A 25,636-nucleotide genomic window follows, 5' to 3' on the forward strand; every position below is an offset into this window, starting at 1 on the left:
CCTGCAGATGAATCGTAACTCTTGTTGTATACCTGGCCATCTGCCTTCATGCTATTAAGTTATACATCCACCTCACTCATAGTCTGGGTTTGAGCTCAAACCAGCTCTACTACTTTTGCAGTATCAACACAGGCAAGTCCTGTAGTAAAGGTGTGTATTATCATTTCATTTCAGTACATGGTGAATCAAGAACACATGCTGAAGACTACCTTGCCTCTCTTTGCCAGATTCATCATCAGCAATGGACTGAGGACTAAGCATGGGACATTCATGATCTCCTTGGAGGCAGTCGACCAGGCTTTGCCCACACTATCTAGGAACATGGGGTTAAGATTAGTGGAAGGTGCTATAGCACTCCTTTCTCCTGATGTCCTGCAGCTTTCAGACCCAGACACCGCCAAAGAAAACCTTACCTTCCTCTTGGCTCAGCTTCCCCAACACGGTCATCTCTATTACCGAGGGGCGGTGCTACTGCAGTACAATTTCACCCAGCAAGATGTGGACAACAGGGATGTTGCATACAAGCACCGAGGTGGGGATTCCCAGATTGACAGATTTACATTTGTTGCAACAGACAGGACTAATCAAGGATTCATCGTGAATGGGAGGGTGCAGAACGAGCCAGTGGCATTCACCATTCAGGCAAGTGTGACCACAGGCTACTTAAAAGAGGTATATAGCATGATAAGGTGGAAAATGTAGTAATTTTGATGACAACTGGTACTTGCTGCAGTCTATGATTTAACTGAGGTATTTACCAGCTAAAATGTTCACTTTCTGTGTTCTGTGAATAATTAATCTGGAGAATTAACTACTTGCCACAACGCATTACTCAGGCCAAGAATTTTATAGAGTGCAAAGAGAAGACAGACATCCTGCTTTCTTATATGAATATAAGCAAGTATATAGCTATATACTTAATACTTGCTAAAATATTTTACATGGAAATCTCAACCCTAAAGTTGAGCCCAGCTGTGGGGAGGAATTAACTTCCTCCTGCTCTGCTTTCGCACTTGGTACCTGACCCACTGATTTGCATGTGAGAGATACCAGGATGACTGCTGATTTTCATGTCAAAGAAATCTTGAATTACAGCCACTTCACTCCCACAACTGGATAGCCTGTCTTCCTTCTGGGAGCCTTTGTTGCATGCCTGCTCTGATTCTTCCTTCCTTTACTAGGATCCTTCTGTTCACTTCCCATTTCTCTCATTTTCAGTTTCTTCCCACTGTATCACAGGCTCAGGTGCCTTTGCTATGACTTCTTGTACATATCTCTCAGTATAAAAGCAGGCCTGGTTGCATTGCATGTCGAACTTCTGTATGTTTCAAAACACTGATACTAACGAAGAGGATCCTAACTTTTTCTGATGACAAAGCCTGAAGTTATATGATGAGTGAGGAGTGCTATTTCAGCAGAAGCTGAGATATGGAAACAGCAACAACAGTTGTGGAGTGTTAGAAGAATCATCAGAAGTGGTGAAAGGTGGCACAGATTTGCAGTGACATATTGGCCAGGTCTATGACTGTGATTATCATAATCCTTAGGTTTTCATGCTTGCTATTGTAAAACAGATTTGAGAAATCTTTGCTGGAGTTTTCATTTGCTATGATAAAAACCTTACATCAAAAAGGAGGAGTATGGGGAGTGTGGGACACCAGGGCAGAGGTACACAGAATCCGTGTTCCCCTCCCCGGTGTGTTGTATCCCACTGCATGCAGGAAGCGACTGGGCAATCAGGGCCTGGAAACCTCTCATGGGAAGTAATACTTAACTGGAGATCAACCATCTCCTGGAGTAGACTACGAATCAAAGCGGCTATTGCCATCCTGGGCAGGCAACTATGCTTTTAGCAAAAGTAGGATAGAGAATATCCTGATGCTGCAAAAGGAATATACCTTTGTCTAACTTTGTTTTAGGTGGATCATTTGGACAACATGGCACCAAAAATTATTCATCTCCATTGCTTTTCTGATGTGGAACTGCTGAAGAATGGTAATTACGGGATCTATATTACTGCCAGGTCCCTGAAGGCATCTGACCCCAATACAGAAGATGACAACATAATTTTCAAGATTTTACGAGGCCCTCATTATGGCTACCTGGAAAATATAACAACAGGTGCTGTCTTCTATAATCTCTGCATTTTGGGATGTACCAGACCAGATTCCAAAACCTACCCTGTTAATGTTTGCTTGATAGAGGAAATCAAAATTTCTCAGCAATCTTTGGGCAAGGTTTGAATGTAGTAAGAAAACTTCTACACTAAATCCTGAGTCTTATGCTCATCATGAATCCTCAAAGAGTTGAGATGGTTGTTAATAGCTGCCATTGAGAAACTATATTTGCTTGTGTCAAGAAAAAAAAGTAAATTAATATTGAACTTGGCCATTTGATAAACATGTCATGTGGTCAGAAATTGGCTGGGGCTTATAACGAGCTGGGATGTTGCTGTTTAGCTATAAAACCAGGTTTCTGTAAAATCAAATTTTCTACATGTTGAACGCAAAGAAAAGTTGAAAACAGTCTATATGAGCTATGTGGTTCTTATTAACAAGCTTTTGATTCACCTGAATGTTTCTCTTCTTTCCCAGGTGGATTTATTTGGGAAGGGTTTAGCCAAAAGGATTTAAACAGCAAAATCATACTTTATGTCATCAATCCTTCGCAGGAAGTGAATTCAGACAACATAGAGTTTCAGGTCACAGATGCCAGTGGAAACTCAGCGGTGCCCCAAAGGTATCTCTCACCCTCAGTGGTGTGTGCCACGGTGCACTGTGTGCGCTGCTCCCCGGGGCAAACGAACCCGTGCTGGGCTTGAAGCTGTGCAGGCGTGAACATCGCTATGACCCAAACTGCCATTTCTTTTCTTGAACAGTAGAGAAGGTTTCTTCCCCTCAGGGAGACACAATACAAAGGGCTAGCTCCAGGTTAGACTGGAGCACAGTTCTGAAGGGCCTTCAGGGCCTCACAGAAAAACATAATGGAGTTTCCTCCAAGTGGCAGTTGGGCATTTGGAGATCTGAGATACTGGGTGCTGAGGGACGGGACTGCGGATTCATGTACATGGCCCTGCAGCTGGAGGTCACTCTTGCCCTGTGTCGATGGCAATGCTTTTTTCACAAGCTTGAGATGACAATGGAGGAGATGCCCTCAAACAGTAAAAGCTATGAGAGCCATACTTCTGCAGAAGAGCATTGAAAGAAGGTGGAGGGCACACAGCATCTTCTTTGTCATCCACTGTCAAAATTTCCTTGTGGCATATGATAAACCTAATGTACAAAATTTAGAGACTGGGCTATCATCTGAACTGTGCTTTGATGATGAAGGCCAAAAGCAGGAACAGCTCTACAGCAGGGGCAACATTTCTCTTTTTAGCTCTATTTATTTCCCCTTCTCTTTAGCCCTATTTCTGAAAATAGGGCTAAATGTTCAACCAATTTATTTAATCACAAGTAGTCGAGAAAAATAACGCTACTTTCCTGGGATAAACTAGCTACTCACAAACGAGGACCCATGGTGAGGGAAAAGGGGCAGAGGAGTGCTCTGGAGAGAGGATGGGGACGGAGCAGAACTGGAGACATCGTTTCGGCAGTTACGCGCTGTGCCAAAAGATGTCCCCACACGCAAACGCATCTGAACGCAGCCAGCCTGAGCGCTTCCCCAGCTGCGCTGTGCGGGCTCGCAGCTGTGCTGAGAGTAAAATCACCATGAAAACGCTGCCTCTCCTCGTGGGAAAGAGTGCCTTCTAGTACATAAATAGCAATGCGTAACACAGCTTTACGAAGAGAGCAAAGAGAAAGCACTTTTTGTATGGAAAATATGAGTTTCAGAGAAGTAGAATTTATCTGGACCTCAGAACAAAGGGGAATTTGGCTTTTAAGGAAAAATAATATTTTTAATATTGGACTTAAAAGCTTGTGAGAGGTGTTTTTTTAAAAAAAAAAAAAAAACCCAACAACTTATCACCTAATGGTCACTGGTTCAAAAGACAAGTTTGATTTCCATGTTGAAATTATTAATTTGAATCCCAGCTTTTATCTGAATACTGCTAGACTACATTTGGCACATGCATCCTCTTTAGCTAAAAGAAAGCAAATGAGTTTCTAAATGGGTTGCCCGCACCATCAGTATCACAGGATACAGGAGGAAACTTCCACTGGTGTTAGAGCTAGTCAACCCTGAAAGGTTGTTTTAGAAATGTTAAAATTGTTTTGTAAGTAGCACAGCTCATTTTCCTTCTTTCTGCTCTCTTTCAGCTCTCTCTGGCACACACTAATTTTTATCACAGCTTTTAAAAAAGCAAGATGTTTATTGGCTATCTTGTGCAGCTCACGATCCTCCAAGGTTCGGTCACATCCCCAAACAATTCTAAAATTCAGTGTATGAGACGCCTGGACTCAGCCCCTTCTATGGCTGAAGAGTGCAGTACACAGAGTATTAAAGTAAGAGGAGCGGGGAGAGCACTCACACGGAGGCGGTGAAGTCCTAGTGTGTGCCCTACACGCTAGCGGAGGTTAGAGGATAGATGAAGGAAGGTGGGAAGAAAGGAGGATATTGTAGAGAAAATACCAGGGAGTGAGAGTAAAATAAAACTACAGGGCTAATGTGAAACAGGAAGAAACAGTGATAGCTTCTCTTGGACTATTTGGTGTTATTTATGGATGAACTCTGCTCTTCTCAAAGTTGCTGCAGAACCCCTCTGCTTCTGAAACAAGATTTAGGCTTGCTTTGGGCTAGACCGGGGCTCGACTGGAAGATTTATTAACCGCCTCTCCCTCTTTCTAATCAGCCAAATCACACAAAAGTGTTGATTGGGAAACAAAGACTCAATGTGTGTATCGGCTCCTCACTGAACCTGGGAGCAGCAGGGGGTGGAGGCAGCAGGGGAGGTGGCTCTGCTTCACATGGGCTTTCCTTCCTCTCCCACAGGCTGGAGCTACGGTGGTCTCGGATTGAAATGCAACAGACGGAATACGAAGTGTGTGAGAGCGTGGGGGTGGTGTCTCTGAAAATCACCAGGGCAGGACACTCTGCAGAGTCTGCCTTTATTGCTGTGAAGGTAAAGATAAAAGCCAAGCTCCTAACTGGAAACTTAATAATAAGTAGTGGAGCCCATTAGTTTCTTCCTCAGACTTAAAAGGTATTTCAGTAATCAGCAAGGAGGCCATGCACTTCAAACCAGGCTTACTGGGACATTGGCCTTGCTAGTACCGATAGTTGAAAAATTTCTGACAAAACTTAATGTGTTTTAAGTAGAAATGCTGATTAACCAAAACTGGAATGTTTTGGAGCAGTTTTGATGACTATCTGTGACAGAGCAGGCAGTTTCCTCTGGCAGTTTCCTACTGTGCTCAGAAGCTGGGTTTCCAGGGTTTGCCACTTTAAAATCCAGGCTTTGGGCAACTGGGGCCTTGGGACTTCTCATGTCCCTGCTCAGGCTGGAAGCGCCCAGGAGCTATGAGAGCTTCAACCCCACAGTCACAGCAGCTTCCTCCATTTCTTATACACTCCCCCCAGACCCCACCACCCCTGTCGTGGTTTTACCCCCGCTGGCAGCTGAGCACCACGCAGCCGCTCGTTCACTCCCCCCCCCATCGGGATGGGGGAGAGAATTGGAAAAATTAGAGTGAGAAAACTCGTGGGTTGAGATAAAGACAGTTTAATAGGTAAAGTAAAAGCCGCGCGCACAAGCAAAGCAAAGCAAGGAATTCATTCACCACTTCCCATGGGCAGGCAGGTGTTCAGCCATCTCCAGGACAGCAGGGCTCCATCACGCGTAATGGTTACTTGGGAAGACAAACGCCATTGCTACGAACGCCGCCGCCCCCCCCCCCCCCCCCCCCCCCCCCCTTCCCCCAAGCTCCTTATAAACTGAGCATGACGTCATATGGTATGGAATATCCCTTTGGTCAGTTTGGGTCACCTGTCCTGTCTGTGTCCCCTCCCAACTCCTTGTGCACCCCCAGCCATCCCGCTGGCAGGGCAGTGCAAGAAGCAGAAAAGGCCTTGGCCCTGTGTAAACACTGCTCAACAATAAGTCCATAGAACAAAAACATCTCTATATTATCAATGCTGTCTCCAGCACAAATCCAAAACGTATCCCCACACTAGCTACTATGAAGAAAATCAATCCTCTCAGCTGAAACCAGGACAACCCCACACCCCACCATCAGCCTAGGAAAAAGCCCAAGGAGTCCACTACATTTTCAGTAACAGTCTCTGTCTTATGTTAAAAAAAAAAAAATTAGACTGAAAGCTGCATGTTATAATTTTGTAAAACAGGTTTTGTACAACTTGCCTTCACAAATTTTATCTTTCCTTATAAAGTGGAAATTCCACAATTTTACCAGCTCCCCTTGCTAGAAAAATACTAAAAGTCTCCCTCACAGTTTCTCAGGATTACAGCCCTAACTGGAAACATAGTTTTGATTTTTCTTTCACTGAAGTCAGTGGGAATTTTGCTATTCACTTCATCGAGGGCCATCCCGCCCTATCCTTCAGTGACTCAACTCTGGTAGTCACTTGGCTACAAAGACCAGTGAAATTGAGCCCAGCATTAAGAACACAGTGTGCAAGCTGGTGTCCTCTGCTGGTCTCCTATGAAATTTCAGGGAGTCACTGGAGTGCCCATACTTCATATGTAGAGGTTCATGCCTATCCCAACGAGTCTTTGGGGCTGACAGACAGATCTGTGTGCAAACACTTCTTCCAAGACCTCAGAAAGGGCTAAATGGGCAAACATGCCCAGGCTGCTGTTGCTCTTCCAGGATGCCATGATGTGCCTGTCCGGAAGTCAGGTACGGCTGGGTTCACAGTGAACAGAAGTGCTGTCTGATGCTGTCACGTAGCAATTTGAGAGGAGACAAGGCAAAATTTTAAGACAAGCAAGTTTTTTTGATTATGAGTTTTAAACCATGAGCAAGGACAGAACGACAGTTGCACGTTGCAATGTTTATTCTTTAGGTCTTCATCTCTTTTTTCACCCTAAGCACATGTATGGGTGGGCATGTCTTTTTGAGACCCATGGAGAGGCACACAGTAGCTTCAGCACACAGCAGAATGTAGTGGTTTGGTGAAAGAGGTCACAACATGGCATTTACTGTTTGATTTCTTCTAAGGTCAATGAAATATCTGCTATGCTGGGAAAGGACTTTACAGTGACTCCCTCCAAGCTTCTTCAGTTTGATCCAGGTATGAACCGGTGCACTGAATAATTTTAAAATTAATTAATTGATTTTGAATGTGTAAACTCTCATTTTGGAAAATGAAACCTGTTATGTATCTGTAGTTAGAGGAGCTGAATAGATTAAAGACACTTGATCTCATTTTCTGGAAGTGCAGTGGGCTTCCTTTGTGAATTAGTATCCTTACCACTCAGGATGAGATGGCGTACATCAGTTTAAATATCAAAAGTGCTGAAATGTTGTCTCCTAATCTCCCTCCAGCTAGGCTGGGGAGGACTCACCCTGAGCTGATCTGTGAGATGCTCTAAAGATTTAAGACATAATAGGTAAAGCTCAGGAAGCTGTTCAAATGTAGGCAAAACTGAGTACAACTTAAGTTGTGTAAGGCATTCAAGACCAGAAAGGTGCAAAAGAACCTGAAAATTTTCAGACCTCATCTCTGCTTGCACGGTAATCATAACAGCAGTCTGACCTTGGCTGAGGTTGTAAATAGCAAGAAATTATAGTAACTGTATTATCAAAGGAGCTTGGTTTTTTTGTTGTTGGGGGAGAATGAATAGTAAAATTAAATACAAATGTGAAGATACTGGAAAAAAAGCTTCCTCTGTTCTGCACAATTTATTATTATTATGCTTTGATTATCTCCCTGGGTCTAGGGAAAAAAACAGTCTCGGTGACAGTTTCACAATTTACCATTCAGAAATTCAGCTTCACCTGAAAAACTCATTTTTTCTCATATGAATAGAGTATCTGGGAATGAAAACCCATTTGCTATCATAATCACTTTCTTTGCATACATAAGTCTCAGGTTTTTTGGAACACAGCCTGTTGGCATAGTCCAGGATTTATTTGAGTTTAGAAAATGGGGTCTGCGCAGGCCTCCCAGGATGTTGCCTGCAATGCCAACAGAGACTGCCAGCAGTAAGATTTCAGTGGCAGAAAGTCACAATGACTACAGAGGAGACAAAATTTATAATCTGTGAAAGGCTGAAATAAATGGCATGTATATGATGGTTAAAATTAGTGTAAGTGCTTATCTGTATTTGAAAAACAGATATGGGGAACATAATAAGTCAGTTCCAGCCAAAGCCTGGGGTTTTTTACTTTAGGACTTAAGATTTTTATTTTGGAATAAAAAAAGCATTGCATGCTACAGAAATTATGTAGCTTTGCATCCACGGATGAATTCATATACATCCCTTGGCTATCCCATAGGAAAACTTGTAGCTTTAAGTTCAGAGTCACAAATCTGATTATTTTGGAAATCTGCCACTACAGCCCATCTTGAGAAAGGCAAATTTTATGTAAAGGTGTAGAATGAGCAATTGCTGGTTAGTTTTCAGACGTAGATAAGGGAGGACACCCAGTAAGCAGCAGTGAAAAAAAAACTGTGTGGAAGGGTGGAAATCTGCCCTAATTTCCAGTGTTTCTGGAACACACATGAAACTTCTGAAAGCAATGAGCCTCTCTCTCAGACCCTTCATCTAGCATTAGTTTTTTTTTTTTTTTTTAGTTTTATATTAGGAGATGGAAGAAAGATCTGAGAGATCAGTGTAAAAGAGTCCTTCATACTGTGCTGACCCAGGATTCCAGCTCTTTCCTCTAATGTAATATACAGTCAAGCTTACCACCCTCTGGACTGAAATGGCTAGAGTTTGTTGCAAAGAGATTTTTAGTGCAAGACGCTTTACTAGAATTTTCTTTTTCTGCTGGTCCATGCAGATGCTCCAAGTATGGGACAGTTTGGAGTTGCTGTTATTGTCTTTCTGAATATGGTAGTAAGCCATGTGAAAATTAACTGTGGACGTGGGCAGGAGAGATGCGCACTGTTCCTCTTTTCTTGCCCAGCTTCTCAGTTAAACCAGCTGAGCTCCCTCACACAGTCTTTTTTGGGTGGCTCTCTTCAAAAGTCCTTTGCTTAGGCTTAACCTTAGGGAAGGACCCTCCAAACTATTACATTCAAGGCATCCATTTCTTAGTTCTAGATTCAAGATGTTTGATATTTATTAATTAGTGGTATTTGCTAATTATTTAGTGAGGCTGACAGGTTTGTTTTAAAAACAAACCTCAACTATGCTAATTGAGTGGACTGATTGGCACATGAGACTGCAAACAATAAACTGCAGCACATGAAGACCCTATCCAACTTCATGGGTCTGTTTGTATAGACAGCTTCTCTTAGCTAAATGATTCATACTGGAAAGGAACAAGGAAATAGAGGTTATGCAGTGTCATAAGGATATAGAATTTTTTTTTTTTTACAGTGTTGCACATTTAATCTTTGATATTCATTTTGGATGTTAGCACTGACTTTGCGATGCAGAAACAGTTCACAAGATGTTTTGTTGACAACAATGTGTATGTTGAGATCTGTTTCTGTCCTGCTACCTGCCTCTGACTTTTCCTGAATAAATTTTGCCTTTTGGGTAATAACCAGCCTAGTCCTTTAGCTTGGAATGATCTTTTTCATTCCTGTAATACAAGCCTGAAGTTACCCAGTAAAAGCAAGTTACGAAGTAAAAGTTTTGTAACCAGGTATAAAATCTGCCTAAAAGATTGTACTTCAATCAAACATAGTCTTTGATCCATTTGCAGGTATTTTAAAATAACTGTTCCACCTCTAAAAGTAAGGTTTCAAGATTTAAAGCATATGACACATTTTCTCCTGAAAATTGCAATGGAAGTCCTAAATCTGTGTATTTTAGTGTCATTTTGCACATCTACAAGCAGCTTTTTGTTACAGCATGTGCACTTGAACTGATTCATCATTGCACAGGAACAAATTCGAACTTAATGTTATTTGGCAGAACAGCAGGAGTCCAGTCAGTAGGAGCACAATAGCATACACCAGCTACTCCATTCTAGCTGCAGACATGTTAATTAATATATTTCTTTGACACCCCGATTGATTGAAATAGCACTTAAAGAGTAATTAAAATGTTTATTTCTGTTAGGAATGTCAACCAAGACGTGGAATATAGCAATTACCTATGACGGATTAGAGGAAGATGATGAAGTCTTTGAAGTAGTTCTGAACTCCCCTGTGAATGCTGTTCTTGGCACTCGGACAAAAGCTGTAGTGAAAATTTTGGACTCAAAAGGAGGTATTCTCTTTTGATCTTCATCATTAAGAAGGTGGGACAATCTTGGCTTCGTAGCTACTTATTTTCAAGCACAAGTTGTTCCTAACACTCACCTTCAGATCAAAATGCTTAATTTCTTTTTGGAGAAAACAGGCTTGACGGTTGCAGACCCTTTATTGCCTCACACAGTCACATGCATCCTCTTAGGAAACACAGCATGGAGAAAGCAACAAGTACAAAATGAGAGGGGTGCAAGGAAATAAACCACTTTTCATAACAACATGAGTTCAGTTCTCATTTATTAAAGTGGGAAAAAATGTTCCTAGGTCCATTAGAATTTTTTTCCCCAATTATTGTTTAACAGTTATTACAGACCTCTGAAAAAGATTTATTTTCTTCTCAAAAAAGAAACCTAACAACTAAACCCAGCTCTTAGCAATACATTTTCTAATGCTTAGCAAGCACCATCCACAACATTACAGCACGCAGCAGTGATGATTACAGAGTTTAGGCTTTTATGTCTGCATTATTATTGTGTTTTTCAGTGATCAAATGTGGTGTGCCTAAAATTGTACAAAAAAAGAAGCAACTGCAGAAAAACAGAAATAGCTAGCAAAGCAGCTGAGTTCTCTGAAAGCTGAAGAATGTTTTTTCTTCTGGTGCTTAGTGAAACAATATTTTAAATACCTCTGTTTCAATGAATTAGGCTTCATTTTACAAAAATTCCTTTTAAAATTTCAGATCTGTTTTCTCTTTAACATTCATAATGTGACTGAAGAGTTAATTGACACAACTGCTTTGTAGGAACAATAGTGTCCTGGATTTCTGAAGAGAAAATTGTCTGGGCATGATAGAAATATCACCAACGTTAGTTAAAACTACCTGTCTATCCATGACCAAAAAACCAGCACTCCAAACTTCAATCTATGCATGAAAACAGGTATTGTCAGCAGATGCTTGACTGAAATTCTGATCTGTGGGTAGACAGATGCGTTACGTATAAAAGCACACATATACAGGTAGTAGTTGCAGTCATAATCATAGCAAACCCCACAAATGAGGATGACTGAACAAACAGCAAATCAACCACATCAAGTGATAGAATCATCCAACTTTTAATGACAAGCTGTTTATGTGCCCATGTCAACGTGACCAGTTATCTGCTCATGCAGTTAGAACTGACCATCTGCCATTTTTATTGCTTTCAGGTCAGTGCAGCTATTCCCATTCTTCTGGCCAAAGCAAGCACGACTTCTGGGGGAGAGGCATGCTGTTTCCAGTTTCCTCAGGCTCCTCATCACCTTCCAGGCCTGGCAATACTCCCTTGGAAGGGATCCCACCGCATCCTTCCAAAGGGATGAGAGAGCACGGAGGGGACTCACGGCAGGAGCACAGCTTGGCGAATCGGTCAAGAACCAGGCTGAGAGTGACTGGAAATGGCAGAATAGTAAGAGACTTCTGTAGTGCAGTGATGGACTGATTTGTGAATTTACTGGGATGTGATTTCTTCATTTAGTTGTCATAATTTTCTAGTGATCCTACCTGACCATACAATTACCATAAACTACCTGGGTTTTCTCTGAGTCAGACCTGAGAGCTATTTAAAAATACTGCAAGGAAAAAAAAAAAAAAACCAAACAATAAAAAATTCCTGATTTTGAAGTTCCATGTATGCAAGAGAAGAAGAAAAAGAGTTGGGGAAGGAAACATGCATCAAGTAACTTCAGCAATTAGGCAGCTTCTAATCTTGTCTAAATTATGGGTTAGCTAGAAGGAAGAAGTCACTAGAGCCAGACAAGTGTACAGAAGCTGTGCACCTGGTCCTGAAGTTTAAAAGCTGAAAATACTGTTAGCTTAAACAGGGAACAGCTACTTAAAACTTGCCCATTGATTTTCCTGCTTAAACTACATTGGTTTAGTTAGGTGGTTTAGTAACGCTCCACTATTGTAATCTTAAAAGTTAATGGAACCTGTTTATAAACACACTTGTGTGATTTTTAATGGCTGTGTTCAGAGGTGATTGGTTTCCATTCTGAAAGAGAAAGAATTAAAACCAAGGTATGTTCTGCATAATTTGTAACCTAGGTCTTGTAGTAAATCTTACATAAAGTCTTTTTGTTTCTATAATGCATGAATATGCCCATCTCATTCTGCTTTTCTACCTTTTTCAGGTTCATCCTTCATCTGTATTTAGAAATGGAACTGATGTGGTTTTCAAAGTAAGAGCATTATGAGTATTGCTCAGATATTTCTACGATTTCTTTCTGATTCTGTTCTTTCCAGGCTTTATCACTCTTAATATAACATTATGACCAATACTTTCTTTTTCTATGTATCTTTCTTTTTCTTTGGTGTCACTTTCCTTTGATTTGCAACAAGTTTTTTTTGTTTTGGGTTTTGGGGTTTTTTTTAGTTTATTTAAGAGTTCCTTGTATGTGCTAACCCTCTCTTTTCCGTCTCTGGTTCTCCTTGTGTGTGTGATATGGTAAAACAAAGTATCACGGGATGGTATCACTCAAAGTAGAGAATGACACCTCATCAGCTAAAGCAAACAAGAAGGCTGAAGTGTCAGTAACTAGCCAAGCACAACCACAGATAAATGTCGTCTCCTCTAGGAAGACAGAAATCCCACAAGCTGATAAGGCAGAACTAGCATCTGAACCAAGCTCAAGACATCAGGTATGAAACCTTTTGTTTCATAGGCATTTTCACCATCTGTTTTCAGTCATGCTGTTTTCCAACATGATTTAACACCTCTGAGATCTGCAGCCTAACCCTTCCCACTCCAAAGCTGAGTTTAACCAATACACAGATAAATTAACCAGTCAGCCCTTGAAGAGTTTTCATGGCATTAAGTTTTAATGTAAGACCTATTTAATCTGTTTCATGTAGCTTCTTTGTTTTGTGTAATTATTTTCCTTCAAATGTTCAAGTGACATTTCTCTTTCCAGGACTTTTACTCTTTCCCAAAGGCCTGTACACCAGATTTAAAGGGGCTCTTACATTATGAAGAAAGCACTCAAAAGTTATTTCAGTGTGATGGGATGATATGGAAATTCTGGAATTCCCAAAGCAAGGTAAAAATGTCACCATGAGTATGCATCTAAATCAGAGCACAGAATCACTCAATGGAGAATGAGACTCTCAAGCAAAGGACCTTCCTCTAACAACTATTGACTTGTACAGGGAATAAAGGAGTTGTTCAGAGCCAGGTTAGCTGTCAGCAGAAAAAAGGTTCCTAGAGACACGATGAGGGCTTGATTGCTGGGGTTGCCTTTCCAGCTGCTTCTGGACGAACTACGGGAGCACTGATGTCTTGGTGCTCATGGGGATGTGGGCATGAGACAGTCAGTGAATGAAGGCTGTGACAGAACGAGCAGGAGTTACTAAAATTTGCTCACTTAGGTATTCTGTAAACATACCTCCCTTCCACCACGTAAGATACCATGCTGAATTTTGTTGCACTGCATTTCCTACACAGACTGCAGGAGACAGAAAATGGTGTACAAACTAATGTGATCTCTTAAGATGATTTTTGGAACTCAAACCTCACATCATCTTTAAAGCTGATCATTATAAATTGTAGGCTCCTCTTGCATGCATTTATTTCTTTGCATCTCATAAGCAATGCTGTACCTTTATTGACACACACTAAAGTTTATGTTCAATTTAATTCTGGGGAGGCCACAAGCAGCACCTCCAGCCTTCAGCCTGATTATTAGTGCACTGACCTAGATCACTGTGAGCAGGAGTCTGTTTTGCCTCTTCCTCTTTTATTTCAGGAGGTAAGCACGAAGAAATGTCCCTCCGGATGGAGTCATCACGAGGGCAGCTGCTACTTCCTGGTAGTGAATCACAAGGTCACCTGGAACGGTGCTGCTCGGGCTTGCAGAGAACAGTAAGAGACTTTTCCAAGTGAATGTGTTTGCTGTGTACTGCTGTTGCCCTGAGCTGAATGCTGCTCTCAAGGCCGAGTTCATTCGGATAAGCCCCACTGCAGTTGCCCTGGCACAGCTCCCCCAAAAAATAGAACAAGCCCTGAGATTCAGACCCAGTGGAGGACAGAAATATCATTAGTCTCATAATGTTTCAGGTGGTGATGTGAGCTTATTCACAACATGAATTCTCAAAGCTGTCCATCTGCAGCGAGGATGCTTTCCTAATGGGAGAGTTAGTTTGGGAGAAGAGAAATAGAGCAAAGATAGTCTTTCATCCTCTCTGACCCACCGCTTCCTTGGCTTTACCTTCACTTCATATAGCTACAGTACAATGTTGCCAGCTCCTCTCTGTCTCACCATATTCTTCTGAAGATGAAGCTCTTCAGATTCTGTAACTTGAAAACTTCAATTTAGCAGTAAATTTCTGACGTTTAAGGATAAATAAAAGCTAATAAATAAAAATAATAGTTGTCTCAAAATAGGAGACAAACAGAAAACCCACCAGTCTTGCTCTTTGGAGGCCTGCTTTGGTTTTAGGTGTGATAGCTTAGGACTGGAAGAAATGCTAGCCATGGTATGTTCTGGACCTTGTGTTGAATTGTGAGTACCACATTGAAGACCAAGGTGAATAATAGGAAGGGCTTTAACAGACCTCTCCATTAGTCCATGAAATTGAAACAGCGGAGAGTTTGAGATGAAAAAAAACAGAATATATTCCATAAGTGGTTGAAGGACATGCAGGAAACATGAAACATGGACAAGCATGCATAACAAACCTTGATTCATTCCTGTCAGTTATGCCAGATTATGTTGTCTTGGTAACACACAAAAGGAAAGGTTTGATTCTAATACCTCCCAGCTGATGGAAGTTATTCTTTACTAAAATGCAAGTATTACCTGCTCTTGTGAGCTCTCTACAAATTTCACATTGTTAATTGGTTTACTTAAAATTTCACCTGAAATGGTTTTCTATCACCTGCTTTTATTTTGTTACTTGTCCAAACAAAGCTGTAAGTTGTGAATATTCTATCTTTTTTAATTATTACTATTATTATTATTATTTCTGAAGGCTTCAACATTGAATTGATCCCTTGGGAACATACGTTACTCTGCTGGGAGGTGTTCCCCATTTCCTAGAAGAGTGTGCTCCCGGTGACCCATATAATTTGTAGGTGGTAACTTCTTGCTGAAGGCTGTAGTGTGCAATGTAGATGATAAACTGAATAACAGTAGATTAATAAGAGTGTTAAAAACCTCCACAAAAAGTCAAGGCATATTACTGAATCCACAAGCAAATGTATCTTAGGGCAGCGACGATTCATTTAATGTCAGGCTACCACAGACTAAGGAAGCTTTATCTTGGTAAATGAAGTACTTCTGGCCTCCATCTGGAAACGATCTACAAAAGTACAACCCCAGGCACACACTTAAAAGTGGTACAAGAAGATAACTTAATAAATTTTATTTTGTGCTTTTGCCCAGCTCCCCCTCAGCAATCACCACCACCAACTGTGGTATTTGAGTTATTAAGACTTCTACTGTTGACATTTAAATAGCTGATATATTCAACAAGAAAATAAAATCAGCATAGAGATCAGTCCTCAGTTTTTTAATAGATCAAACAAACATTAGATATTAAATGAAAACCTTAGAATTGACTTTCAGTAAATCTGAAAAAATGTCACTGAAAAATAAGAATCATTTTTATTGCTACAAAAATGGCATTATTTTAACCTTCAATTTTCTTGCTAGACTTTTTCTATTATACAGAAGAGGAAAAAAGCACAAGTGTTGTTAAAGTTGTTTCAGTAACAGTCTCCAACTAACCAGCCTCCTAACCTCTTGGAGAAAACAGTGTTATCCTGAGATGATGGACTTGAGACCAAGCTATACAAAAAAGACATGGATGGGCTGGAAAGGGTTCAAAGAAGGGCCACAAAGATGATGAAAGGACTGGGAAGCCTGCCATATGAGGAAAGGCTGACAGAATCAGGTTTATTCAGCCTTGAGAAAAGAAGGGTTAGGTGTGACCTCGTTGCTATGTTCCAGTACTTAAAGGGTGGCTACAAAGAAGATGGAGACTCTCTTTTTATAGGGTAATGAGTACAAGTTACTCCTGGGGAGACTTTGATTGGACACAAGAGGAAAACTTTTCACAATGAGAACAATCAGCCATTGGAATAATCTCCCCAGGGAAGTGGTGGATTCCCCAACATCGGAGACTTTTAAGCTTCGACTGGACAGGGTGCTGCGCCATCTTGTCTAGACTGTGCTTTTGCATGGTTGGACCAGATGATCCTTGAGGTTCCCTTCCAACCTGGTATTCTATGATTCTATTCCATCAAAGCAACACTACCAGTTTATTGCAGAAGCAAAGACATAACTATATGTACATGGGCTTATGCAAACCTATTTGGGCTTCTATTGAGCTTTGACATACCTTGGATCGATTTGTTCCAGGTGGCATACCAACCTTTTCTTCAGTTTCCATGTACAGTGACAGAAGCAGACACAAAAATGTGCTTGTCTTGATACAAGTTGCTATATGCCTCAGTGATAGTGTGGGTGGAAAAAATCTCAGCTAATTGCTGTGAAAATCTTGCACCATTTCTAACCCTTCTCCAATACATAGGAGGGAAAGGTGGTTTAAGAACTCATTTCTCTATCTTTGTTTTATATGCATGAAGAGGCCCTTGGCAACGTGAAGCGAAGCATCTGGGGGATATTACAGCTGAGTGACCCCACAGCAGCCTGATCTAGCAGCAATTTTGGTGATTTATGTAACAGTTCTTGTTTATCCCATAGTAACATGCCCTCCCCAAGGGTCAGTGCAGCAGGACTCACTTGCACGTGACATGGTTTCACTGCTGCCACTGCAGGAACTCTCCCTGGATAGACAGAACCCACAGTTGCATCTTTTGCTTTGTTAGTCAGATTATACCTTCACCTTCTTGAAGTTGAACATTTAATTACATCTTAAATATGGTCAGATTTCAGATCTTTTACTGCCAGCTTTGTAAGGCAGGGCCCGTTATTTTGTTTGGTGTTTGTACATTAGCAGCAGGTGGCCTCAGTCCTTGGGAATCACAGGCAGAACCACACCTAAAATAATAGGTTAGATCCTTCATGACGGCTCAGTGCAAAGCAGGATAGGCCCTGCTGCCCTCCTCTCCTAATGCTGTGCTAGTTCTCTAAGTGACTGCTTTAACTGATATTATTGCTAGTGACTTCAGCATAGGGATTCAGGTACCTAGAGACTTTCAACTGATGCTCCTGTAAACTCTGCATCATGTCTGCAAGCCTCATCTGAACGTTTTGAATACCACGAGGCATTGTAAGCAACACTAGACACCCGTTTCAAGGCACCAGGATTACTCCCTAGGTGATCAAACAAAAGCCTGGGATAAGCAGAGCCTCTCAGTCACTCCCCACCTTCACCATCAGTACAGGACCTGGATTTACGACAGCAGTTCAAATTAAATGTCCTCCTGTGCTGCGGAGACCTTCATAGCTAGCCAAGTGTGCTTTTCCTGAAGTTAAATTTATTGGAATGGTACAAAACTCCTTTAAATGTATTGGATAATTTAATGTAAACTGAGCAAAGTCTTTGTGCTAAGTGTTTTGCATATAATACTTCAAGGTCAGTGGCTACCCAAAATACTTCCTTTATGCTCTAAGATGATGGATGCTCTTGACTTGATAGTAAAAATTCTGGAGCACACCGGAATAATTTCAAATAATTTAGCACATAATATTTTAGGAATTAGTAAATTAGGAATAATTTAGCACAGAAATTAGTGATGTGTATGGTTTTTGGAGGGGGTTGGGGTTTTTTTGTTTGTTTGTTTTTCAAAAAGGCATTATGACCCCTTCTCTAGAGTCATTTAAATTAGGAAGTTGTAGATTTACATAACTCCATAAATAACATTATCTTGTAATTTCCTGTGTCTGGCGCTCTGCCTAGAGGCACAGTTAGAAATATCATCGTAAATGGTATGTTCCTTCAGGACTGTTCTCATTTCCCTACAATACATCAAAACCCCTGACTAGGTGTAGCAATTAGAACAGTTGTTCTCTCTTCAGTCATGTGTGTGTCTCAGGTTGTATTTAGAAAGCATTCCTATGGATAAAAGATTAGATAACATTATTATCGCACTGCTTTCCTTTCACAGTGCTGAAGTCTCTCCCTGGTACTTGGAGTGAAGTAAAAGTCTGAAACTGTTATTGCTCAGACCACCCCTGTATGTCATAAACAATATAGAAGTTACTGATACACATTGATCCTTTTTGTGTTCACATTTTTTAAAACAATTGAAACAAGACGAATAAGCTATGCTTACTTAAAGTAAGTTCCAGGGCTTTGATTGTCCTGAAGCAGAAGCCAGACAAAATACCCTATTTTTGTTATTCCTCAGCTAGTGGTGATACCACAGCAACTGCTGCCCAAATGTCTTCTTAGCCCTGCATCTGGTCAGTGGCCACCCACAGTCACTGTGAGGAGGAATGGCATCCTGCCTCTGAGTCAGTTGCCCTGGGGGGGACACCCTGAATAAACTGATCCTGCTTTCCTTCACTTTTTGTCTGAGGAAGCAGATGGAGTGCAAAACTTTCCAAGAGCTTTTGTCAGTGTAACAGCTTCGTTCCTGGTTCATTGCAGATTTGGTGGATGGTAGATGGGCTCAGAAGTGTGGAAGCGTGTCAACCTTGGGACATACAGGCACCAACACCATGCACTAAACTTTACCGTGATGAGAAGCACAGTCAAAGCCTCTGTGCTGGCAGCTTACAGTGTGAAGTTTTGGGAGCCTGTGCCATAAGCGGGTGCACGATCCCAACACCTACCAGACAGCTGCTAACCACTTGGTGCTGGTACAGTCTGCCATTTATAAATTCGTGATCAATGTTTCTGAGGCCATTCTGCCACACCTCTACCAGAGGTGCACAGATGTTAATGAGATCCTTTACGCTTTGTTCTCAGGTGGTCTCTGAACTTAGGGGGCCCTTGATGGGACCTATGGTACTGTGTGGTGCTCAGTCTAGGGCAGCCATGATTACGCAGGCTGTGAGGGCTAACACTCAGCTCTCCTGCAGGCCTTGGCAGACCCACCGTGCAAAGCGGAGCAGACGGCGAATACCCTGCCGCTTTGGTTGACTGCAGGGACAATGGAGGAGGCCTTTGCAGCAGGACATTCCCATCAGCATTACAATGAATGTGTTCTGTACCATGCCCCTGTGCGCCTAGATTAAGGAACAGTCCAGATTTTGTGCAGTAGGGACCGTGCAGAATATTGTGGGCTACTACTTTAAATTCCTCCTGATGTAAAATTTGCCTGCTTCCCTATCATCTTGTGTGGCATTCTGATATGGCATCCATGGGATTGGTACTGTTAGAAGAGATAGAAGGCAACAAACAGGAATGGAGCTCCAGGCATGGGTCTCTAACTGGGCAGCAGGCTTGGTGGTGGGCTTGTACTCCAAGATCTGTTCATGGTCTCCACATGGATTCAAGTCTGCCATCCCATTCTTGAGGTCTGGGTGTTGTCCCAGCTCTTAAAGAAGACAGTCTTTATCTCTTTTGGAGCAACACTGATCTGTCTCCATTATCTGGCAACAGTCATGACTTTATCAAAATCCTTATTTGCCATTAACTTATTCTGCTGCTAGAAAAGTTTTTGGCTTTCTTAAAACATGTTTTGATGAGTAGTGTTGTTTGCTTGGGCTCTATCAAGCATCACCCAGGACATCCTGGGAGGCTGAAGGGGCTGGTGTCACTGTTAGACTGACTGGCAGTCAGAAATCTGGGACAACAGAAATGACAGAGGCTTAGCACCAGAGGGAAGGCAACGGCAGGTGTGACAGGTAAAAAGATGATATATCAAGGCAGGCAAAAAGATGGGTAAGTAGGAAAGTGGAGCCACTGATGGCTGGCAAATGTGAAGGATGCCATTGGTCTCTTAATGCTTCAGGATTTAGCCTGATCTCTAAATGAGCACCAGCAGCCAGCTGGTGGTCGCACGCTTAGTACTAGTTGGAAGACTTCACAGCGGCAAGGCCACTCAGTGGCAAGGGTTTGCAAGTCGTCCTTTGGGGTTGGCATAGTTTAAGTACAAACACAGAGCAGAGCTTATGCATTGGCTTCATTCTGAAATAGGCTGGTTAATACACACCGCAACTGCTTTCCAATCTGAACTAAATGCACAGTCATTGCAGACAACCCAACATTACCTCGCAGAACCACAGTACCACTCTAAGCCAGACCCCTAAATTACATCCACTTAGTTCTTTTTTGAAACATGGCCAACATCATAACTGTAGTATTCAAAGATTTGGTTTGGTCAGAACAGCATTTTAAAAAGACACAGTCTGCTCTACTACCAAATGGGTGAAGCTCTATCTTTCAGCAGCTTGGATTTTAGTGCATGCAGATTACTTTTTTAAAGAAAAGTGTGTGTCAACAATTGTGTCAATGGTTTAAAACACAGTTTGTGAGTATGAGGTACACGTTTCCTGTGTACATTTCTTTCAGTTGCCCAGCTGATTTAATTTTTCTGTTAGAAAAATCAGACTGGGACTTCGGTTCCTCTCCAAGTGATCCAGAATTTTAGGACTTTATTCTTTCATGCCAGTAAGTACCAGTTTTCCTGTGAAAAGTTATTGATACGCTTTATATTAGAATCAGTGCCCCTTGTTGATAAGTCGATAGGAGCTGTCTGTCACTCTGTGGAATGCTAATTACTCTGTCCTTTCTCCTTGAGCCTAGATACCTGGGGAGTCTGGCAAGTGCGGCTAATGAACAACACATGCAGTGGCTGTGGGACTTCAGTGGGAGGAAGCCCTTTTGGATAGGCAAGTACAGCGGCTGCCTGGTCCCTCCAAGGGAGGTTCCTGTGCACCTGGGAAAGCAGAAACTGCCACAGCAATTCCAGCCCAGTTTTCAAACCTTGCATTATCCTCAACTTTCTGCTGCTTTTAGTATTTCAGAGCAAGGCATAAACTGAAAGCCATAATCTACCTGGCTAATTTTATAAGTCTTTATCAAAAAAGAAGAGTTTATCATGCCTATCGCTGGATTGTTTTTGAAACCTTGAAATCTTTCTCATTTTAATACTAGCTAGTAAAATTAGTTCTGATGGAGCTCCTACTCTTCTGTTTATCTCACCTTTCTTTTGACTGTTACTTGATTTATCTGTAATTTATCTTTTTACTTCACTTGACTTTATTTTACTTTAAATAAATATTTATGTTACTGCTAACTTAAGGGTGTCATCTTGTATCAGAAATCTTATGAATTAATTAGATGATCAGCTAAAGAAGATTTCATCACATCATTTTAGATTTAGCTGTCTATTTCTTATTCTGCACCTCTGATCTCCTTAGTGTTGTGGTTTAACCTCAGCTGGCAACTAAGCACCACACAGGCTCAGATGGGCCTTCTCTGGACCCCCTGAGCCCTTCCTGGGAATGAGTGCCTGAGCTCATGGACTAGTGCTATTGCTTTCTTCTGACCCCTCTTGTTTCTGCTACACTGTCCATATTTTAGGTTCTATTTTCCAATTGAGAACTGCAATTTTCAGCTCTTAGTAATTTTCTGAGATGGATTTACTAGCTATTCTAAATTAACTTTAAAAACTACAGTTAGTTTGGGATCATGTTTAATTGTATCATGATTCTGTTAACCTGAGAGGAATAAAACCCTCTGATAAGAATAAAGACTACAAGGCCATTTTCTGATGGTCTTGTCAATTTTCTGATCTTGGTTTCTTCTAGAAGACAGGTCATGTCTGGAAATATGCCACCCATGTTGGTCTTAGTAACTCAGAGGCTAAATGAAAAGATGTGTTTTACGTTGTATTAATTAACAAAACCTAATTGTACAACTGTTAATCTCAACAGTGTAAACAAGGTCTACAAAGATCTGCAGGATTTTATTTTCAGAAGGAATCTGAAGGCATCTGAGGCTGTCCAAACTTGAATACAACGTTCTGCATGGAGTCTTAAATATCAGAAGAGAAATTTGGGAGATGACAGACATGCAATAGATAGAAACAGAGAGAACATTTTAGATAGGCAATAATGCAGAGAAGTATATTTTCCCTTATTCATATGGCACTAATTGTGATTCAGATGGCCTTATGAAATATTAAACTGTATTTTACTTGTATTCTTCCAGATGGGTTTTTTCTCTCAGCACAATATTATATGTGTTTTTTTAACAAAGAGATAGAACAACATGTTTGTGTTGGCATCAGGCTCCAGAGATGATAAATATCACTGATTTGGTCTTAACCAATTTCACACAGGCTTGAATGACCAAGTCAATCCTGGACATTGGGAGTGGAATGGAGGAGAACCTGTAACCTACATGAATTGGAGAAGAGGCTCCTACCACTTTCCAAAGAGAGGAAGAAATTGCGTATTGGTGCAGAAGCGAGGAAAATGGCAAGCAACTGACTGCAGGAAGGCCAAATGGAACAGCTATATATGTTCACGAAAGCTGTAAAGCATGGAGGATCCCTGTGAAAGCACGTGGACATTCGTGTTGTTTCAGTCTTATTTATCTGCAGACACGTGAGGGTGTGCAGTTAGAAAAGTGTCCTAATTATCGGCAAGGTTTATTTTATATGCTGCCAGAGATGCAGGTGTGTTGGACTCTAACCAAGGAATAGAGGTCAGTTGCAAAGATTAAGTCCATATTAAGGTTTTGAACTCTCCCCAAATCTATCACTTGCTTGTATGTATTTTTACACCAAAGAGCTAGGCCTAAAGGCTTTTATCACATTTCTGTGTAAAAATACGATTTTATTTTTTTTTAAAGAAAGCAGCACATCAGTTGATTTGCTTCACGCTTAAGGAGGGGTTGTGAATTGGCTGTTGCTTTGATTTATTTGCAGTAGAAACTGTAGTTTTACCCTGCAGTCACAAAAACAGGAAGACTGCCTGGGGTGGAAATGAGGGTAGACTCTGCTGGCTACAAACAGGTCCTCTTGGGTGACAAGGGGAGGGACATTATGTCAGGAGACTGCGGCTTCTTTGGTGGAAGTACAATGTCTTATGAAAATACCAACGGCAAGTTTTAGTGACAGAGGAGCCAAGCCTTGTATTTCTTTTTCTGCCTCCCAAGGCCAGCAGATCCTGGCCTAATGAATCTGCTCACACCGTGCTGCATATTGGTTCACATTCCTACCAAGATTGTTCAATGTGTTTTGGAGTTGCAGAACGGTGCTGTAATTTTTAGTGTAATTAAATAATGGGACCTCTTCAATCTAATGCTACATCAAAGGATGATTTACACAAAAAAATTTAATACTGAAGCTTAATCCTAGAATATTATCTTGGGATATTCAGTGATACATGAACATCAATAGGATTTACATGTGTGTATAAACCAATGTAATCGTGAGACATATTTTGTACTAAAGCAGCTATGGCTTTTGAAAAGTATTAATCTAAGTACTTATTAGGGCTTAGAGGCTTTTAAAAATAATAATTAAAAATCCAGATTTAGTTCTGAGAAAGGCTTAAAAATCAGCATTTAATAGGAAAAAAAAGCTGTCCATAACTTAATTTTAACTAATTTAAATATATGCTGTTGCAGAGTTACCATTTGATAACATTACAGTAAATTAATATTTTGACCCGTCAAAAATCTTGCTTTAAGATCTTCTTACTGCTGGCCTTAAAATAAATGAAAAAAAGAAACAAGTCATAATCTTCCTAAAAAAATATAGTAAAAATTAAAGCTCTTCTCAAACCCTCCCTCTGCCCATGATGAGTGTGTGACAGTTGGCGTGGCACTGGGTAGGCTGAATTTGCCCTGTACCTTACGAACTCTCATCCCTCCCATCTGCCTGCCTGCTGCCAGCAATTGATTCTCCCTTTGCCCCCAATCAGCTCATCTACCCAGCCTCTGCACCGATTGCATCTGTACGCTATTTGCACCAGAGGCACAAAACCTCCCTCTGGGATTCCTCACAGCAATTTCTCAGTCCTGCGAGGGGCGGATGCAGCTGAATCACATCTCCTCTCTGGGCCGAGGGACACCGTTTCCAGAATTATTTATCCCTTCTCCTTGCCTTTGGCATACACAGGTTATTTATCCTTCCTCCTTGCCGGTGACATGTTAAATGAATATGCATGTGACTAGCTGGACAGTCTTTGTATACAGAAGAGAACCTTTCTGAGAGCACTGTTGCAGATAAGCAGAAGTGCATTGCAAAAATACAGAAAAATACTGTGGACAGAACCTCCTCACCCTTATTGTTGGTATCAACAGATACAGACAAAAATATTTCCAGGATTTCTTTTTTTTTTTTTTGGGGGGTGGGGGGTGGGGTGGGTCATGGCAATCTTTATGCCAAGCTTCCAGATACTAACACTTTTGCTTAAGGAATTTTCTAGATCAACATAAATAGGCTAATTGTTTCAACCAAGTACCCTTGAGTGCCCATCTAGACCTGTTTTTATTTCTGATAGTTTTCACAGCAAAAAAAATTAGGATCTAAAAAAGCACTCTTGGGATCTCTTGCTGTTGTGTCGTGATATTGCAGGAAAAATTGACTAAGAGAACTTGGTTAGACATAAACATAAACCTTTATTTTTTAGGGCCTTCTTTTTATAAAAACTGCTTAGTTTATTGGTGCTGTCTTGATAAAGCCTGTTCAGATTATTTAAATACCTCTCTTAATTACTTAATAAATGAATGACATCAACAGAGAGAAAATTCTGACCAATGTGCTTGTTACTTGATCAGTAACTAATAAATGCCTGGTCTAAGACAACAGTGATCTCAGAGGTTTCCTTTTGTGTATCTCATCTGAACTACTTTAAAGTGATTGAAGAGTATGAAGATTTCAGTACACAATAGACTGTTAGTGGTGCAAAGTGTGTATGTTTACTGGTTTCATTAGATCTAAAACAATACACAAATGAAGCTAAAATTCTTATATTGCAATGCAAGGATATTTCTGCCCTGAAAAGGCTGCTGAACTGTTTTTCAATACAATGAACTGTTCCAAACATTTATTCATAAGTTTTAATTGTTCTGTCCTTAAAAATGAAGTATTTTTTCACCGATTTTTACAGCTTTTATTAGAATATCGGAGTTCAAAGAATACAACATACTCAAACCAGGGAAAATACAAGTAAATCACTTTTTCTATTGCCATAGGAAGTTGTCTCTGAGGGGTTTAGTAAAGAAAGGGCCTAAAATCCTGAGAAGTTATTGGGAATTTTTCTGGTTTTCAGTAATTTTGAATTAGACTCTGTGTAAACTCAGGGGAAAACCAGTATTCAGAGGATCAGCAGCAGCAGGGGAATTTCAAGAGGCTGAAAGTAAGAACAAGGAACGTGTAAATTCCTATGGATGCCTCACTTTCTGGATAAACAAGGGATTTATTTCTGTAGAACTATCCACATACCTTTCAAAGCA

At 40.9% G+C, this 25,636-nt stretch overlaps 1 protein-coding gene across 8 annotated transcripts in view; it reads left to right on the forward strand.

The window, feature by feature from the left end:
* Positions 1-25,636, forward strand: part of FREM1 (FRAS1 related extracellular matrix 1) — an 81,303-nt gene that overhangs the window by 50,507 nt on the left and 5,160 nt on the right. For 2 of the 8 annotated variants that reach the window (XM_075740166.1, XM_075740164.1), the window contains exons 2-14: positions 175-642; positions 1,920-2,121; positions 2,595-2,739; positions 4,933-5,062; positions 7,122-7,194; positions 10,142-10,291; positions 11,479-11,717; positions 12,442-12,489; positions 12,767-12,949; positions 13,222-13,347; positions 14,053-14,168; positions 20,969-21,054; positions 22,509-23,894. In XM_075740166.1, coding sequence (XP_075596281.1) covers positions 178-642; positions 1,920-2,121; positions 2,595-2,739; positions 4,933-5,062; positions 7,122-7,194; positions 10,142-10,291; positions 11,479-11,717; positions 12,442-12,489; positions 12,767-12,949; positions 13,222-13,347; positions 14,053-14,168; positions 20,969-21,054; positions 22,509-22,708 — 2,163 coding nt within the window. In that variant the 5' untranslated portion in view covers positions 175-177 and the 3' untranslated portion in view covers positions 22,709-23,894. Of the gene's footprint in view, positions 1-174; positions 643-1,919; positions 2,122-2,594; positions 2,740-4,932; positions 5,063-7,121; positions 7,195-10,141; positions 10,292-11,478; positions 11,718-12,441; positions 12,490-12,766; positions 12,950-13,221; positions 13,348-14,052; positions 14,169-20,963; positions 21,055-22,508; positions 23,895-25,636 lie in introns of those variants that run through there. The other 6 variants (XR_012833008.1, XM_075740160.1, XM_075740161.1 and 3 more) reach the window with 6 other exon arrangements.

The sequence above is a fragment of the Balearica regulorum genome, chromosome Z (genome assembly GCF_011004875.1).
Source record: "Balearica regulorum gibbericeps isolate bBalReg1 chromosome Z, bBalReg1.pri, whole genome shotgun sequence".
Taxonomy (NCBI): domain Eukaryota; kingdom Metazoa; phylum Chordata; class Aves; order Gruiformes; family Gruidae; genus Balearica; species Balearica regulorum.